We start from the raw sequence: 12,069 nt of genomic DNA, 5'->3' as shown, positions 1-12,069 counted from the left end.
GTAAATCTGACACCATCGTTACTGTTTGTATGAGTGTGTATAAAATGCTGATGAAGAACTGAAATTCAGATATGGTAATAGGCGTTTTGTTTCCTACATGCGTTCAACCAATCACAGCAGCAGACTGAGCCATCTGACCAATCAGAGCAGAAAGGAGGGGTTTAGAGAGACTGAATCCTTTATCGACCCGTTTTTTTAACTTGGATGCCTGTAAACCTAATGTAGAAGACTCCAAAACAAAATGAAGAACCTTTAAAATGGGGGCACTATACTGTTTTTAATTTTGTGCATTTGTATAAATTTGATCCCTTTCATAGCAAGTGTGTTGCTTCCTCTTCCTCTCCCAGGTGAACTACATCCTGGAGTCTCGTGCCAGCACGTCGAGGGCAGATTACTTCGCACAGAAACAACGCAAACTGAATCGTCGCACGAGTTTCAGTTTCCAGAAGGACAAAAAGTCGGGCCAGTAGGGCTGGCGGCCAAACCGATCAGAACTGACGGGCCTGTGTGAACAGAGGCAAAGAGGTAGATGGGAAAATAGAAAGAATAGAAGGATTCCAAGAAGTTTAGAAAAGGATACGAATATGGGATGAATATGAGACAGACGTTCGTGTCTCATCTGGATGGAGAAATCAGCCTCTTAAGGTCGGCCTTTCCTGGACTGACGGTCCTTAATCATATCAGAGCACTAATGCTCTCTGCTGTCACTCGAATGTACTAGAAAAACCAACCAACAATCTAATTGAACAATTATATTAACGTTTGAAGCCACAGCCGTCGCCCAGAACAGACAAAACCATCAGCTGGACTCTGGATGCCAAGGACCGAGAACTTGCTGCTGTTTGCGTCAGTTTCAAAGACTCACTTCCACTGCCTACAAACGAACTGTACATAAACGCACACCAAACGAACGCAGTCGGAACCTTAAAAGCCAGAAAGAGCAAGTCAACCGTATTATCTATCCCCGTATGTATCAAAGATATTAACTTAAACCGCATCAGATTCCCTGACAGGGAAATGGATCGTGATCTTTTTTTTTTCTTTTTTTTTTTACGAAAATGTAAATAGCAACCATATTCAGGGTCTGATGACAAACCCTCTTTGGCCATAGTACTTTAGTGCCTGCTACAGATCAATGTGACAACTGCGTTCTTCGAGATTTTAAGCGTCGGGAAAAGCCTCTAAACTCTTTTTACCAACAGAGGGAGGCTCGTAGGGTTAAGGAATGACAGATTTTTAATGATCAAATAAGAAATTAATAACTACTTTTTACTGTGATGTGTTTTTCCCCTCTGCATTGTGTCTTTTGATTGCATATATTATAACAGACCAATCGCCTTCTATCTCTTTTAGATGGATGTTTTGGTTTATTCGGACTGTCCTCTTGGGCTGCAATGGGAATGTATGACTGTTTTTGCCACATTTCATTATAAATGTTAAAGAAAACATTATTATACTAGGTTCATTTCATCTGTGTGTGTAGAGATGGCTCGTTCTCCGCACCAAACCTGCCGTTTCAACCTGTTTCTTTCTACAAATGAGAGGAAACTCTTCCTATAACTCCACTTCAATCGCTGCTGTTGTTAAACTGGATTCAGGGTGTATGTTCTATCCAAAACGTTCTGACTCAGGTTTCCGACTGCCATGTTGTCTTGACTGATCTTGTTTCTTTTCTTTTTTTTATGTCTGTCAAAGCCAGAGAGCGATGAGTGATACTCAGTTCAGCAATGACGGATGGACAAATAGAGCATGTGTTCCCGTGATGGGGATAACAGCTGAATAGACATTTCAAATAAAACTTTATTTATAATATTACGATGACCTGGGGGGGTTATCATGCGGCCTATGGAATCAACAATATTTGCTACAGTACATGTATACTGTATATAAGTAGATTTTCTAATTAAAGACTGAACTACAATATATTTTGTCCTTGTGTTGTTTTATTGTGTTTTCAATATTTAAAGAGGACCTATCATGCCCTTTTTCAAAGTCTTTGGGTTTTCATGATTGAATGCTCAAAAAACACATTATTTTCCTCATATTCTCCATTGTTGCAGCTCCTCTCTTCCCAGTCTGTCAGTAACGCTCTGTTTAGCTCCTGCCTCTATGAAGCCCCTCCTTCCAAAAAGCACAGTGTGCTCTGATTGGTCGGCTGGATCCGTGTGTTGTGATTGGTCAACCATTTTGAGCGTGTTTTGGAAATGTCCCGCCCCTCCACACTACTGTGAGTTTCAACACACTACTAACTAAGGGTACGTTTACAGGACAACGATATGCAAGCCTGGAAATCCAGACCTACAGTGGGTACGGAAAGTATTCAGACCCCCTTAAATTTTTCACTCTTTGTTATATTGCAGCCATTTGCTAAAATCATTTAAGTTCATTTTTTTTTCCTCATTATTGTACACACAGCATCCCACATTGACAGAAAAACACAGAATTGTTGACATTTTTGCACATTTATTAAAAAAGAAAAACTGAATTATCACATGGTCCTAAGTATTCAGACCCTTTGCTGTGACACTCATATATTTAACTCAGGTGCTGTCCATTTCTTCTGATCATCCTTGAGATGGTTCTACACCTTCATTTGAGTCCAGCTGTGTTTGATTATACTGATTGGACTTGATTAGGAAAGCCACACACCTGTCTATATAAGACCTTACAGCTCACAGTGCATGTCAGAGCAAATGAGAATCATGAGGTCAAAGGAACTGCCTGAAGAGCTCAGAGACAGAATTGTGGCAAGGCACAGATCTGGCCAAGGTTACCAAAAAATGTCTGCTGCACTTAAGGTTCCTAAGAGCACAGTGGCCTCCATAATCCTTAAATGGAAGACGTTTGGGACGACCAGAACCCTTCCTAGAGCTGGCCGTCCGGCCAAACTGAGCTATCGGGGGAGAAGAGCTTTGGTGAGAGAGGTAAAGAAGAACCCAAAGATCACTGTGGCTGAGCTCCAGAGATGCAGTCGGGAGATGGGAGAAAGTTGTAGTAAGTCAACCATCACTGCAGCCATCCACCAGTCGGGGCTTTATGGCAGAGTGGCCCGACGGAAGCCTCTCCTCAGTGCAAGACACATGAAAGCACACCTGAAGGACTCCAAGATGGTGATAAATAAGATTCTCTGGTCTGATGAGACCAAGATAGAACTTTTTGGCCTTAATTCTAAGCGGTATGTGTGGAGAAAACCAGGCACTGCTCATCACCTGTCCAATACAGTCTCAACAGTGAAGCATGGTGGTGGCAGCATCATGCTGTGGGGGTGTTTTTCAGCTGCAGGGACAGGACGACTGGTTGCAATCGAGGGAAAGATGAATGCGGCCAAGTACAGGAATATCCTGGACGAAAACCTTCTCCAGAGCGCTCTGGACCTCAGACTGGGCCGAAGGTTCACCTTCCAACAAGACAATGACCCTAAGCACACAGCTAAAATAACGAAGGAGTGGCTTCACAACAACTCTGTGACTGTTCTTGAATGGCCCAGCCAGAGCCCTGACTTAAACCCAATTGAGCATCTCTGGAGAGACCTGAAAATGGCTGTCCACCAACGTTTACCATCCAACCTGACAGAACTGGAGAGGATCTGCAAGGAGGAATGGCAGAGGATACCCAAATCCAGGTGTGAAAAACTTGTTGCATCTTTCCCAAAAAGACTCATGGCTGTATTAGATCAAAAGGGTGCTTCTACTAAATACTGAGCAAAGGGTCTGAATACTTAGGACCATGTGATATTTCAGTTTTTCTTTTTTAATAAATGTGCAAAATGTCAACAATTCTGTGTTTTTCTGTCAATATGGGGTGCTGTGTGTACAATAATGAGGAAAAAAAGAAGAACTTAAATGATTTTAGAAAATGGCTGCAATATAAAAAAAAGTGAAAAATTTAAGGGGGTCTGAATACTTTCCGTACCCACTGTAAATCTGAAAGATTAATGGTCTGGCGTCGACTAATGAAAATCGCCCAGCTCGAGGGGCGGCACCAAGCATGCATTTGAAAATCTCACTGCACGCAATTGGATAACACTATGACCAATCACAACAATAAACCCCATATGCTTAGCTACCAGCGGAGCTAACTGGTAGATTAGACTCTTACCGTATCCGGTCGGCAAAACAGCAAAAACGTCCTTCCTGCAAAGGAACGATTCGAGCAGCGTCTTCTGTTCCTGTTTTAGATAAAAAGCCAAGTCTAACTCGTTCACTGTAGCGGCCAAAGCCGTTTCAAACAACTGGTGTTCATCCATAGCCATCTTGCAATGTTTACTTATGACTTCGACGTCACAGCGCTGTCGTCATCTCGCCTCTGGCCCGCCTATATCAGATAACCCGATGTGATTGGTGCAGCTCAGATAGAGGGGCATATTTAATAAACAACATTATTAGACACCAGAGTAACTCGCTGAGCAAATTCAACTTGTGCTCTCGCGAGAACTCTGGATTACCAGGGTAACGATATGCTTAAAACGGAGAAGTTTTTACTTTGAGTTTTCCACGTACAGACGACACTATTGTCAAAACGACCCCCATTCACACGGATCCGTGAAAACAACTGAAAACGCAGTATTCTGCTGCCAGGCCATTAGATGGCGATGAAGCACTATAGACTGAACATGTAATACGCATGTGCTTGACATCATTGTCAAGAGATTCGCGTTTTTACTCTTAACACGGAGACCGTTTTCAAAAACTTCCACTTTGAAAACCGTTTTCAAAAGTTTGCGTTTTCAGCCGCCCAAAACGCTGTTGTTGTGTAAACGAACGGCCAAATCGCATAAAAAAGTTTTACGTTTTTAGTTGAAAATGGTGTTGTGTAAACAGGCCCTAACTCAAATAAGCCCCGCCCCTTTATTCTGCATATGAATGATTTAAATGAGGAATATTGTGACGTGTTCATTCCTGGAAGAAAACTCAAGACTACAATGGAGGCGTTTCTGGGAGTTCAGGAATAGTGACACTGATACTGAATAATTTAGACTTTATTTTATCTCTCCAGTATTTAGCTTTTTAGAGTATTGTGGTTTGCTTTGCAGCATGCAAACTATATTCGGATGTGTATTGCTTGAGGGACACTATACGAGTGGTGTTGTTTATGTAGAGTGCTTATGTTTTTATCACAGCTAGGTTAGGTCACTAAAGCTACTGTTAAAAGTAAAACTGAAGTTTTGTTTTTACTGGTCTCTGTATAATGTAGAGAAATCTCTTTGTTCCAGCATTAATACAAAGCCAAGTAGGTTTGTTAGCCTCGGGCTAGTGCAGGGTCTCTCCTCTGTCACATTTAGTTTGCCTTGCTCGCCCAACCCTACAGGCCACGAGAGAGCGAGACGTGGAACTGAACATGGAGTCGTCCAACACTCACTCATTTATCTCTGATTTGTACAGTTGTGGTCGTGATCTGCATCTGTGGTGATTTTTTTTTTTTTTGTTATACAAACAGAATTATGCAAGTAATATGACATAGTAGAGACAGATGAGCTGGAGCTGATGTACATTCAGACACCTTCAACTTTCTCCCATTATCACAGTTTATTCGCTTTAGTTTAGAAAATGGTAATAAAATACGAGTTATCAAATCAGTTGATATTTCCCTGGTTTTGTCCATCCTTCTGTTAGACTGTCTCACAAATTAATTATGTTGAATATCTGTCAGCTGAATTTAACTACACAATTAGATGATACCAATTTAGTTCAACCAATTACCAAGCAATGCTTAAATTTGTTCAGTCTGTGTTGTAAAAAGGTCGCATTAGCATTTAAAGAAAAAGAAAAAAACACTTCAGCAAAACACGGTCGATCAGGTCAAAGTGTCTGAAGAATTTTTGGTCCCAATTTTTACTGGTAGTCACTGTGGGAAGAATTTTTGGGTATAATGTGTCTGTTTACTTTATTTTGCAATCCACACTTGTGAACTACACAAATGAACTAACAGGGTTCCCACGTACATGTCCTTGAAAGTTTGTGAATCTGAAAAAAAAAAAAAATTCAAGGCCCTGGAAAGTTCTTGAAAATAAACACGCATAGATACAGCTCCTTGAAAGTGCTTGAATTTATTTTGTGCAAGAAGTTTTTAGGAAAAAAATCCATAATATTCCTTCTGGTCTGCTAATGTGCTATTTCGCCAACACTTCGTGGCCTATGCGCACTAGCTTGCTTTATTTACGTTAGTTACGCGCATTTACACGTTACCCCAGCTAACAGGGAACACTCCAGAAGCTAACGTTCTCTGAAAGTTCTTGCACTAACGTTATTATAACGTTGTGCCAACGTTATATTTCATTGATAAACGTTCTAAAAACGTTCAAAAAGTTCAAATCAACTTCAGAAACAATATTTGTATATCCAGTGACACAACTAATAATGACACAATGCACTGAAAAACTATTTCGTTAATATTTTTTTATGGTCAGAAAAAAAATCCCAGAATATAAAAGAATTATGTATTCAACAGGAAATAGCAGTATTCATTTAAGCTGAGTGCATTTTGCTTCTTTACGCACAGACACGTTAAGTGTTTCCCGCGTGAGGTACTTTGTGTTGTATGTTGCCATGACGTTCACGCGCGCACGAAACTACTACGATGGAACTTTACAATCTATGCGATGGAACCTCGGCGTTTGTTGTTGGACACTACAAATGTGTTCCCACATTAAAGTGTGTATGTCAGGTTAAATTTTTTTTTTAGATATATTAAATAATGTTTAGATGTCTGAGTGAAAATGTAATTATCATTAAAATGATTACTGTAATTGCCCTACAATAAGCTTTATAGCCATTTCTGTCAAGATCATATTTTTAAAACACAGCTGAGCTGTGACGTCAGAAGAGGGAGACGTTCCAAAAAAGTTCTATTGAAGTATGGAGAGTTTTGAGTCTGAGGAGATCCAAAATCCCCCTCAAACCTACGATGGCCCACAGCCATACAATTTTGAGCCTCCCAGGCGTGAGACGGATGAGGAGCCAAACAGAAATTTAAATAATTCCTATCGAAGAAACATAAATATCTGGTGTGAAGAGAATATTGATTGATTTTGATTTAGAATTTGATATAAAAATCGGGTAGGTCAAATCGATTCATATTTTCAAAAAATCGATTTTTTTTTTAAATTCTCCCCCTCTTCAGTATAGCGTAGTACAATACATACATTTTGCATTCGCCAAATATTCCTTCAGGTTTTCCGTAGCACGCTCCTTTCCCTGTGGCGCAGCCCTCGATGCTTCACAACATCACGACAAAAAGACTAGCATGTTTAATTTTTTAACGATCCTCCACGACGACGGCGCGCAAGTGGGTGAGTGAGAGAGAGAGTGAGAGAGAGAGAGAGAGAGAGAGAGAGAGAGAGAGAGAGAGAGAGAGAGAGAGAGAGAGAGAGAGAGAGAGAGAGAGAGAGAGAGAGAGAGAGAGAGAGAGAGAGAGAGAGAGAGAGAGAGAGAGAGAGAGAGAGAGAGAGAGAGTGTGTGTGTTAGTGCGTGAAGGCTATGTGAGTGAGCTTGTGTATGTGCGAATGAATGAGTGTGAGACGGGTCGAACCAGGCATAAGAGTTACCTTACGCTGAAGCTCCGTGGCTATAATGAACAGGCTGCTATGTCAAGATTGCTATGCTGGAATATGTTGGTTTGTTTGTGTGTGTTTGTGTGTGTGTGTGTGAGAGAGAGAGAGAGAGAGAGAGAGGAGAGAGAGAGAGAGAGAGAGAGAGAGAGAGATCGCGGGCGCGATCGAACAGTGGAAACAAAAACATTCTCCGTTTTGTTCAGGACATCATTCAAACTGCAAAGTGTTTACTTATATTTGTGTACACACTCGCAATAAAACAAAACATTCTGCTTGCACAATTACTTAATTTCATTATTATTAATTATCTGCTTTTTGTGAAAAAGTGGATCTGTGACCGGTTTTAACGGTGTTTTTGCACCCAGCACAAACGCAGTAATTCATCGTGAAAATACGCCTGCGTATAACTGTTACCTAAATAACTAACTAACTAAATAAATGTCCTAATCACTAATTCTCTCGCTCTATCACTCGTACAATTATCAACACAGCTCACAAACTTCAACTCTGAACTGGGGAGACGTCTCCCTCTTATGACGTCAAGCGATTCGTTTGGGGGGAGGAGCAGTTTTAAGCGAGTACTGAAAATAACGAACTTTTTCATCTTATATTCTGCCTTTAGGTATCGAAAAACATAAAAAACAATACATCAACTTGTCAAACGTGTATTTCCCCTAACTATTTTGTGTTCATCTAAAAAAAAAATTTAACCTGACATACACACTTTAAGTCCTTGAATTTATGGGTATTGGACCTGGAAAGTCCTTGAAAGGTCCTTGAATTTGAAGTTAACCAAGCTGTGGGAACCCTTACTATTGTCCTGCACTCACTAGTAAAAAATGTCATGATCGCATCACACAGTTATTGCAGATTTGTCTGAACATGATGTGAATCTTCCATTCCTCCACATCCCAAATCTGCTCTATCTGGTCTGAGATCTGGAGACTGTGAAGGCCGTTTGAGTTTAGTGAACTCACTGTCATGATCAAGAAACCAGTTTGAGATGATTAGAGCTTTGTGACGTGTGTGTTATCCTGCTGGAAGTGTCCATAAGAAGAGGAGAACACTGTGACAACACAATTTACTCTATTTTAGCTAATTCAAATAGAAAGCCTGTTTCTTGGACTGACTGTGGTCTGGATTTCTTGAATGCAATTGTTGTTTGATGGGTTTGTCTTTCCCAGTGTTCCTGTTTTAAACAGGGATCATGAACATGAGTGTTTGGCCCACAATCAGCATAAATTCAGTTTAAGAAACAACTGATTGCATTTCACTTCACAGTTTAATGAAAAAGACCAACTAGACAATTTTATTTTATTTTTTTCATTTAAAAAGCAAGCAAGCAAGCAGCACATCAACAACAGGTACCGTCTCTCCTCTGGGGTTAAACTGAGCCGGTGTTGTGTGTATCAGACACCAGCTGGCAGAGGACTCATCCTCACACACGCCTCGGTCTCGGGGTTCTTCTGCAGATGTGGCCCCTGAGAGATCTTTTTCTGCCCTCCGTGAGAAACGCAGATAGACACTGGATAAAAATATCCTGGGACTTCGCCACAACCAAGACAATAAAGTTAATTCAGAGTGACAGTCATGGAGCCGGAGATGTATTTTCCCAGCTCTTGTTGCGGGAGGAAGAGGCTTGTTTTGTCTTCCTCTGGTGTCTCAGTGCTGTGAACATCTCTTCGGCTCTGTCACGACGGTCGTTTTGGCTCTTCGTCCTCACTGGAGTCTTCCAGACGGTGTCAGCTTGGCTTTCGCACACAGTGCATTGTGTGTTCTGCTGAATGCAATTGTTTTGATGGTAGTCTTCTTTTCAAACCACTAGGTTTGAATGCTGATGCACTCAGTGTTAGTGTCATTTCAGAGCTGCCTGTGTTTTTTTTTTTACGGATTAAATGTGTCATTTCTATTTTCAGTGTCAAAATTGTCAAAATACTTTGTGCCATGTACGTTTTTTTCAGCCTCGGTTACAGAAGATTTTACCATTTACATTTTCCATAGAGATTTCAAAATGTAACAAAAATTATATAGGGCCTATATATATATATATATAAATATATATATCTTATATAAGCTGAAAACATCTTATAAATCATACTAAATGATGTTTAGTGAAAATCTACAAATACAGAGTTTTCTGTGATGGGAAGGTTTAGGGTTAGACACAATAGTTTGTACAGTATAGAACTCTATGGAATGCCCCCATCATATACAATGTTTTAATAGTTTCTGCAGTAATGCACTAGGGCCGCTCAGCAACACATGCATTAATATAGACCAAGAGCCACATTCATAACTCCTCATGTTTGTTTGATTTGTATCCAGCAGCCTGGAGCAGTAAAATGCTTTTTTTCTTTTTCTTCACTGATATCCTCGGTTTCCCAGCAGAAGCATCATCTCTTCAGACAGAAGCTGACTGCCCTCTAGAGGAACACCGAGCTGCTGTTTTAGGTTTAATTCTTCAAACTGCATTTTCCACACACGTTTTTCAGAATGCACTGACCAGACACATCTTTGGTGTCGTGTCGTGCATTATGCACTTAATTTAAGTGTGTTAACTGCTGAAATCCAGCATGATGAAATTTGGATCTGTATAAATGAAGTAGCCTAGCCTATTACATTTTTGTATAAATCTAAAATTGTGCATGAATCTTAAACACTTTAGGTAATCCCGCATGTCTTGTTCAACAGTATTTCGCTCTTAAAGGGATAGTTCACCCAAAAGTGAAAACTCTGTCATTAATTAATTAATTAAGCTAGTCAGTTAACACAGAACGTTCCCCTAATGTTATTTTTTGGTTATTTTTTTGGGAACCAAATACTTACGTTAGGGGAACGTTCTTTTTTGGTTTTATTTTTATGTAACAATAAAATAACGTTCCCAGAACGTTGCTGGGTGGTTACCATAAAAAATAACGTTCTGGGAACCATAAACTAACATTCTGAGAATGTTCTGGGTACCAAAAACTAACGTTATGGGAACCAAAAATTGTTAACCCTCATGTTGTTCCAAACCCGTAAGACTTTCGTTCATCTTCAGAACACAAATGAGGATATTTGTGATGAAATCTGAAAGCTTTCTGTCACTCACTCCATTGACAGCTAAGGGCTGCCAACTCTCACGCATTCACCGTGAGACTCACGCAATTGACACTTGTCACAAGCTCTCGCGCCACACATCCATTTTCTCACGCACAGAAAAATCGCGAAGCAAAGAGAACAGAGCAGGTTACTTATGATCTAAAAAAATCTCAGCTCTCAGATTCTGTAAATGTTATTACGAAATTCAAACAATAAATACCGTTTTGGCACCGTTTTTGGCACTTGCACTTGTGAACCGATCATATTTACTAGCTATTAGTAAATAGCCTAAACACGAATGAACAATGTTGAAAGATACAGTACAACTTACCGAAATGTATAGCCTATTCCTCATACATAATATCGATCAATCAATGTTTTTCAACCACGGAAACGGGTCAATAAAACAGCTGGAGAACAATTATGTCACAACATTTACCTCAGGAAAGCCATTTAATGACCATATAGCAGGTTAGTTGGCTAGAAAAAAAAAAGCTATAGAGAGTATTTAGCTAAATATGTGTAGGCCTACTATATTACGTATTTATTATATTTTTACTTATATCATTAAATAAAGTTGTTATTATAATAAAAAAAAAACACATTATATTTAATTTGAGTTATTAAGTTATAAATAAGCTTATTTGGTTCCAAAAATAAATAACCAAATGAATTTTATCTTGCGCGTTTCTGCCCTCTGGAGGTTAAACATTGAGACAAGAGTGACGTCAGCCATCTCAAAAGAAGAAAATGAATCGTTGCTGAAAAAAGTCTCAAAGTAAAAATAATGACAAATGAAAGCTCTGTAAAATTAAACTTACGGTTGCATGGGATCCTTGATGAGACACGGTAGAAAAGATCAGGAAAGGTAAAAAAAAATCCTCTAACACACCACATGGTGGAGCCATGACATTGACACAAGGTAGGATACTTTATCGTAATTATAGGACAACAAACAATTTTTCAAAGACACATCTTTTTTTTATTCAAGCTTGAGATTGTTTGTTTTCTGTGAGACCGTGTCTTTGTTGTTTTCAGCATAACAGCAATGGTTGACACATTGATCTTGAAAATATTACTCCTACTTTATATATAATCATATATTTTACTATATACTTTATCCCTCATATACAGCATATTTTCAAATATCAAATATTCAGGCAGGTTAAATTAGGCTATATTAATGTAATGAGATAGAAAAAATAGAATCACATGCAATCCTTTCTGTCTGTTTACCACTGTATATTTACACTCAGCTGGGCAAAATCACCTGGAACATGTGCTATAGCTGTTCTGAGTTCAGACAGGGTTGTGCTATGACATGAATTCATCAGTAAAGCAGTGAACAGATTTGTCGAGCAAAGTATAGCTAGGAAACTCAAAGAGGAAAAACCCGCTTCAGACTTAGTGGTGAAATAGGAACAAACTGCAAGTACGTG

The 12,069-nt window shown here is 39.5% G+C and overlaps 1 protein-coding gene across 3 annotated transcripts in view; it reads left to right on the top strand.

Annotated features, from left to right (window-relative positions):
- mapkap1 (MAPK associated protein 1) overlaps nucleotides 1–1,923 on the top strand; it is a 33,555-nt gene extending 31,632 nt beyond the window's left edge. For all 3 annotated transcript variants that reach the window (XM_084414577.1, XM_084414578.1, XM_084414579.1), the window contains one exon: nucleotides 348–1,923. In XM_084414577.1, the coding sequence (XP_084270703.1) occupies nucleotides 348–470 (123 nt within the window). In that variant the 3' untranslated portion in view covers nucleotides 471–1,923. The remainder of the gene's footprint in view (nucleotides 1–347) is intronic.
- The last annotated feature ends 10,146 nt before the right edge of the window (nucleotides 1,924–12,069 follow it).

This window comes from Rutilus rutilus (genome assembly GCF_951802725.1).
Source record: "Rutilus rutilus genome assembly, chromosome: 7".
Classification (NCBI taxonomy): domain Eukaryota; kingdom Metazoa; phylum Chordata; class Actinopteri; order Cypriniformes; family Leuciscidae; genus Rutilus; species Rutilus rutilus.
Note: the sequence above shows the minus strand (reverse complement) of the source record. Positions and strands in the feature narration are given on the sequence as shown.